This window comes from Dromaius novaehollandiae, chromosome 1, assembly GCF_036370855.1.
Source record: "Dromaius novaehollandiae isolate bDroNov1 chromosome 1, bDroNov1.hap1, whole genome shotgun sequence".
In the NCBI taxonomy this organism is placed as follows: domain Eukaryota; kingdom Metazoa; phylum Chordata; class Aves; order Casuariiformes; family Dromaiidae; genus Dromaius; species Dromaius novaehollandiae.
Window position 1 is genome coordinate 18,432,040 of NC_088098.1, and position 7,817 is coordinate 18,439,856.

The 7,817-nt window shown below is 37.4% G+C and overlaps 1 protein-coding gene across 4 annotated transcripts in view; it reads right to left on the bottom strand.

The window, feature by feature from the left end:
* The window catches only part of IL17REL (interleukin 17 receptor E like), a 45,600-nt gene extending 38,928 nt beyond the window's left edge, over window positions 1-6,672 (bottom strand). Inside the window, exon 1 of one of the 4 annotated variants that reach the window (XM_026113053.2) lies at window positions 6,382-6,672. In XM_026113053.2, the coding sequence (XP_025968838.1) occupies window positions 6,382-6,483 (102 nt within the window). In that variant the 5' untranslated portion in view covers window positions 6,484-6,672. The remainder of the gene's footprint in view (window positions 1-6,381) is intronic. The other 3 variants (XM_064506303.1, XM_064506288.1, XM_026113052.2) reach the window with 3 other exon arrangements.
* Between the last annotated feature and the right edge of the window lie 1,145 nt (window positions 6,673-7,817).

Genomic DNA, 7,817 nt, shown 5'->3' on the forward strand with positions numbered 1-7,817 from the left:
AAAACATATTGTTTCTTCATTTTTGTACAGACGCTTCCTCAATGAGATTGTATGTCCCATATAGTTTTCAGGGTGAATCCCATATTTTGCATGCTGAGAGGTCACAATATGAACTGCAGTGAGACACACTGTTGACTGTTCCAGAGGAAGAAGTTAAAATACCACTTGAAAGGCCATCTTTAGATTCCACAAAAGAGAAAATCACACATAAAAGCAGAAATATTAGGGTTAGAAAAGAACTCCAGATGTCACCTACTCCACACTTCTGCCTTAGGAAGAATGATCTTTATCTGAGTCATATCTGAGAGATATTTGCCTAGCATGTGCTTAGATCTCTACAAGCTCCCCAGGCAATCTATTCCAATGCTCAGTATCATCAGTTACAATGACTTTCCAACTTATTGATGACTTCCCAATATTCTGGCCCACTGAGTTCATATAGTTGTGAGGGCAGGGTCAGGACTGTGATGTGTCAGTATCACATTCCAATATACATGAATTTATCAGTTCTGGGATCAACCCTAGCCAAAATAGTTAAGAAATAGTCTGGAAATTCCTTGGCAACACACAGCTGCTTAGGGCATATTTTCTATTTTGTGTTTTATTTACATTTTTAAGAAGTCAAATAACTTCCTGGCTTTCAAAAAATAGCTAAAAAACATTAACAAAATCAGGAAAAAAGTTTTACAAGGAAAAATGTTTTCCTCAGGGTATGAAAATTACTGTGAAAATATCTGCCAAAACTGAAGTATAAAACGTAGAGATCCCTTATCAGAATGATGGTAACACAATACATAGAACTTTTATTGTGGGTTCCTGTTTCATACAGCTCGGAACCAACAGCAAGATGTTTGGGCATTTATGGTTCCCAGAATCAAATGATTTTCAGTCAAGGATAGGAGGAAACTCCTTTCTTAGGTCCAAGTTACCTACTTACCTTGGAGTGAGGCCTAGCACTCCAACGCTGAGGCAAACCCCATAATAGCCAGCAGACAATCTAAAAGTATCCACAGACATAAGTATTTTTTAATATTGTTTTGGTCCTTCTCTTTTTTAATCACCCCTGCTTCTCTCACATGCACATACATTCTGGCAAGAGTAGAAAAATGGGAATATATAAATAAACATGACAAAGTAAGAGGTACAGCATCACCAGCTCCAGCAAGTTTACAGGTTAAGCTACTTCTAGACCTCACTGCAAGAATTCTAGCTAGGTCACACCACCTAGTTTAGTCAGTTATTAACTCTGTTTTATCTACAAAGTTGTCTTGCCTAGATTGGAAGGCACTGTTTAGACCAAATTAGAAGTGGTGCTTAAGGGCAGGAAAGAGATAGCAATATGCTCTACTCTACTTTTATTTTGTTAAGATGGCAAGAGAATTCATCTCAGAATGTCTCCAGGAACACCCCGCTCCAGCAGCCAGCCTGGTGAAGGATGCTGGAGCAGGACCTGCTTCCCCTCACAAATGTATGGCTCTGCAGAAGAAAGAATCTCCAAGTCACAGCAGACCCTGTTTGTATCAAAAGATGGAAACATGACACTGAAATGACAGGTTACCTAGTGCTTCCCTCATGGTAAGATTTTCCAGTACAGGGAGAGAGATCTGCACTCCATATCATTTTTAATCCAGCAGCTTTCCATCTGCAAAGCATGGCTAGTCAGCAATACTCTGCAGCTGTGGAAAGTATCTACTGATGAACCACAATATCCCTCACTGAGCTTTTGGCCCAAGTAGAACTGAAGGATGTCTCCCTTTCCCAAGCTCAGAACTTGAAGGGATTTGTGAGCTATGATCCCCCGCCTATAATAAAGGATAGCTGCTCCCAGCTGCTGCTGAGCTTGCATACATACCCCCTTCTTCTTTTAAATTTCTACCTCCTGCTACAGGCACTGATTAAACACATGCTGATGTCTGATGGTGGTGAAGCTTCTAAAACTGCCCTGCATTCTAAGCTTCAGGACACCTTGTCATGTCTAGTTCCAACATCACTTAATTTTGTGTCCCCAGCCTTCATGACTGTAACGCCTCCATTCTTGCAGCTCTGGAAGCTCTTTGCTTTCTTTGCCTTGTAGCCGTTTTCCAGAGCTCTTGAAGAAGGGAGAAGTGAGGAAGAAAAAACAGAGGTACTGCTGCATTTTTTGCAAGTCCTGAATTGCACAGCTTTCTCCATTTTCACAGCTCCTAAAAGAAGCTATAGCGGATGCTATAGCCATGATGAACACTGAAGAGTTTTCTGGGTCCCTGGTGGTGTCTGTGTTTGGCTGTTTTTCCCTCAGGGATGCAACTAACCAATAGCATAGGATACAGAAGGAAACATGAAAGCTAAGCTTCTCATGTCTTTGCTGAGCTATTTTTCACCCTGGAAAGGGCAGATATAAATCACAGTCCAAGTGATAAGTCACCTAACCTTGTTAAACCACAGCTCTCCTCACTACCAGCAGAGAAGGTAACTAGAGATATCTGAGCAAATGGGTTAATATCACTCTAACACAGTGACTCAACATGATTGAGCCCCTTAAGTATGAATGCTTTGACTAATGAACACTTAATTATAATATTCAAAGCACTTAATTAAAACACATAATTAAGAAACACCACACAGGAAGGTCAGCACTATTTTGTATGTGTGAAAACTGGAGAGGTGAAGTGACTAGGGCCATACAAGTTGGCATGACAATGAAAATGACAAGCAGGGATGCAAAATCCAGGCTTTCAGTCTCGGGCACTTTCTTCTGGACTGCACTTCATCATAGCACATTTTAGCAGAGGATATGTTTGACACTTTTTTGTGTCTTCTCCTGTCATTAGACATATCTTTGCAGATACACAAAAAAGTGTGGTGAATCATCTTCATTTCCTGTGACTTCACACTGATATTTCTCTCCCTGTCTCGCTGAAAAAGCCAAGCCTCTGATCTTGCTCTACATTTTCAATGTCTAAAATTAATTTTTCAAATGGATTTTAGAGAACAACTGAATTATGTAACCTAGATTCTTATTTTCTCCATTTTTAGAGGTTTGGGATCACTTTTAAAATATTCATTGGTCACCTTAACAAAGAATAAAGCTTGCCAATACATATCAGCTGAGTTAGCGGCCTAACAGCTATATTAGATCACTGATTTTTCAGTGTACAATATTCAATTAGAATAGCCTGATCCATGGCATAAGTATTCAGTAAAGCAACACTACATACTTGGATTAGTAACAGCATGAACAGGCAGCAGCTATATCAGGAATTAGCTGCCAATATCCTTTATAATTGCAGGGAAATCCCAGATTCAGTTTAGGGTTTCCTTCTTTACCCGTGGACTTTGGATACACTACTACATTTAATGGGAGACAATACAAATACTACTTCATAGTTTTCTGGAGAGCTTTTTTTAAATGTAGTACTCTTGATCTTTACCAGCTGTTGATTCAAATTTGGCACAAGTCTATTTCTTTGTGTACAGCTTGCAAACAATGTGGATTGTAAAATGAGTAAGGCACAAACCCAGTTTCAATTGCAGGCTGGGATTCCCCTATGCTTTCACAGAGAAGCTTGCTTGATAACTGTGTTTGCTATTGGGTGAGACATGGAGACCAAGCCCATTGTATTTCACCTTTGAATACCAGAATATCATGAGAGGTCTAAAGCCAAGCCATTAAAACAAGGAATAAAAAATAAATCATAATATATAATAGAAGCTCGGTTGTTCCTCTGCCCACATTCAAACCACAATTGTATATTTTCATGCTGTTTAAATTTTCATGTAATGTTTGCATAAATATCCAATATGTTTTTGTTCCTTTCTTTCCTGTACTGGACAGGAATATAACAAATTGTGGTGTAGTAATGAAACCTGGATATTATACAAGGCAAGGATGCCTTGCTGAATACTCATGGTAAACTAAGAATGATTCATTAAGTTGTAATAGGATCCAAAATTTAAAGCAATTCAATGTGAAGACTTATATACCTCAAAACAGTTGTGGCGCTACTTCCTTCTTAAGACATACAACCAATGCTTTACTCTGATAAAGAACATCCAAAGGATGTCAAAACTGCTTACAAATATTTGAGAGAGACAGTCACCTTAAAATCTAGTCCACTGCTCAAACTCAAAAGTTCCAGTTATTAAACCTGCTCAAAACCCTCTAACAATACCCATGGTTTGAAAAATGCAGGAAAATGCAAACAAATTGTTTTACGAAGAACGATACAATCTCAGGGTTTACTTTGCAGAAGAGAAACTCACCATACAAACTTACAGGGAAAAAAAAAATTAAGGAAAAAAAATTTCTATAATATTCACTTATAACAATAGCAGCTATGGAAAATTTCTGATAGTGAGTTTTAAATTTACAGTACCTCATTATTTCATAATGCAAATTTCTAGACAAAAGACAATTCCATTGATGCTCTCTCTTTTCAAAACACTAGTTTGCGACCTGATGTGCAGGAGGCGGTGCACACATATTCGAAGATAAATTGTAACCTCCAGTTAGTGCCCCCATAAAGCCCATTGATTTAGGAATTATGGGGAAGATAAACTGCTCCTGTTTAAAATAACTCAGATAGGATCGAAACTGAAGCCACAGATTGTGGTGAATTATGCAGGATTATTGAGATTATTTCCAAAGGAAAAGAAAGAAGGTGTTTTTTCTAACAAGCAGTCATGAGACTCTAAAGTTCATGTGGGTAAAATGCTTTGCACTGGATTGAAAATGCTAAGCTGGCAGTAATTTTTCCTCTTCAGATCATTATTGTTCCCAGTGAGAAAACATTTTTGTCTTAAAAAGTCACTAATGCATTCAAGATTCTACTGAATACAACTAGCAGAAACATTACACACACAGCATGAGCTGATTCCTGTCTTTTAACACCATAAATGACCTTTATACTTGATTCTATTATACTGGAAACAACCTGCAAATTAACAAAAATACACATTTTCAATTATCCAACCTTTAGCATTGGAAAAATTTTGAGACAACCTTTTGAAGGCAAAGAAAGGGATCCAGTCTATCTAACTTCAGGACTGTGTTTACATATTAGGTATCTAGTGAATCAGTCTTCCCAATATACATACCTGAGATGCAACAAAGATGCCCTTGAACATCCCCAGAAGGAAAACCCTGTCCCCTAGATTGGATCCCACCCAAAAAGCTGTTACTGTTTTTTTATATTTGAGTTTGACAGTCAACTACTCTGGCAGAATGAATTAGAAAAGTAAATTGTATCTATTTCAAGCTCTCTCTGTAGCAGCCCAAGCAAAATAAATTATTTAAAATGCATGTGTTTTTGCATATATAAACATACGCACATAAAATTTGCTGAAAAATACTGAGGTACGTCATCTCTTATGAGTGTATTCTATTATTTTAAAACCATTATATAAGCAGATAAACACTGTACAGAATTTAAATTCAGGAATATAAAACAACTTTAAATATAGTGGTTTTTTCTGTCAATCTAGTATTTTTGAGGCATCTTTATTGCTGATGTATTCTAGGACACGATCATAAAATATAAAATAAATTGCTATAACATGTACTTATTCAATATCTGGGTAGTACCGCCACATTTAGACAAGCTTTAATATGTCTCAGTTGACTGCCCTAGGGACTACAGAACACTGTGACTTTTTCAAACAGCACTCTGTACATACAGCCAAATTCTTTCATGCTGTCAGTCCCACTTCTCCATAGCAACTAAACAGTTATTGTCCTCTACTAAGACTGAAAATCAGATTCTCTATTATTTTATTTTTTACTTATCTTTCAATTTATTCTTACTAAATGCTCAGAATCACAACAGAAGCAGACTATCTCTATACTGCCCCTTTGTGGGCATATTTGGAAACGTGCAAAATTCCAAGCCATTAAAGAGATGGTATGGTTCACACTCCATTTTTATGCACACACATAAGCCATTAAATTTAATAGCAGTTACATTCATACCACAAAATGAAAAACAGGTTTTATTCTTTCTCATGCTGTAATTCACTTATCCACAAGAAAGTCAATGTTTTTTTATATTCCTAACATAATTGGAAATTTCTGAAACCTCCTCTCCCTCCCTCTCCCCTTTAGCACCAGTGCTGTTGTAACAACTGAATCTCTAAAGTAATGAATATGGATTAAATCATTTCTATTATTGATTTCAAAATACAAAAGACATTAAAAAATCACTAAGAACAGCAGCAGTTGGATTTAGTGTAAATTTCATTTTCTTACTGCCTTTTTAACAGTCATCTTTGTCACTGGATACTTTGGAAAGTTCAGCACAGTTGAAATATTTTTCCATTTTTACTTCCATAGTTTGTTTACGATTCTTTTGGTAGCATACAACTATTACATTAGTAGATAGCAAATAGGAACAAGAAAGAGATTACCTGAGAACATGAAAGTCCACATTCTTCAATCCTGGGAATAATCTGACAACCAGAATTCCAGAAAAGAAATATTAGAAGAGTCTGAACATGAATACTTATCATCCTAAATTGACAAAAAAATGCAAAACCTCAGAAGAAACCTTCCACTCTGACAATTCTCTCCCTCATGCCAAAACTTTAATATGAATTTTAATCCCTCCCACAGCACCTCTGAGCTCCTCCTTCTAAAACTTTCCAAAGTCAGAAAATTGCTAATTGTGGGAAATATAAAGCATGTTTGACTAGTTCTTATGTTCCTCACTGAAAATTGGGAAGCTTGAATTTCTGACAGTCACAGTAAAAAAACTCTTCCTTCTGGATTTCAGCATGTCAGATTTGGATGAATTTTAGTAAATTTCTCCTCTGTAAATTCTAAGTATAAATAGGAATTTTGTTTCTAGCAGTGATATATCAGGCAGGTTCACTGGACTCCAAACACATTCTTCTCTCTTCTTACTTTCCTGGGTTTCTAATGTATTGAATTCAAAAAAAAAAGGTTGTGTTGAGGTAAGTAGTCTTGGAAGACTGGTTTCTTGTTTCTCATCAATGTGAAATGCAGCTTCTTTTATACTGGGAATCTGAGCCTTGAATTTATTTAACTAATTATTTAATTGTATCAGCAGAATCCTCTTGTTCTATAGCCTATCTCCAGTATTTGGATTTTCAGTGCACTCAGGAAGTATTTATACTTTGCCAAAGGAGCTAAACACCACCAGCTCTGAAAGCAGGGCACGAGTGACTCACACCACCTAAACAGTTGTACACGTAACAAACATAACAAAGAGCGCAGGAGTGTCTTTCTGGGTGCCCCCTTACCTTGTCCCCCCACCTGTACAACCACCAGGAACAAGCATTCAAAAGACTCTCTCAGGCTGAGACGGGGGCTACAGGCTCCGTGATGTGTTATGTCCATAGGCAGAAGAGGTGGGTACCTCTCCATGGACGGCTGGCACCAGAACAACAGAGATGTGTGAACCCAGGTCCTCAGTGCTGTTGCAAAACCTTTCCCATCAGCTAAAGGAAAGGATACACGATTAACACCATCTGCTAGGATGTGGCTTGACATATTTCTGGCTTGAAGCATTTCCTTTAAAATATAGCTAAAAGATAATGTCTACTCTGCCAGTGCAACCACAGTGCTTATATTCTACATACTTTCATGTGAGTCCAGTTTGTCACTATTCCAATGAAACTATTTTTAGGAGATGAAGACCGGCATCAAACACAGTACTCCAGCAACCATCACTTAATTATTGGCATTCATACATAAAAATACACCAGATCAGCGATCCACCTTGTCCACTTTCCTGTGTCCAACAGAGTCAGTAGCAGATGCTTAGGAAAAATAAAAAAAGAAGTCAAGTGTACTTTGGTACTTCCACATATCATTTTAACAT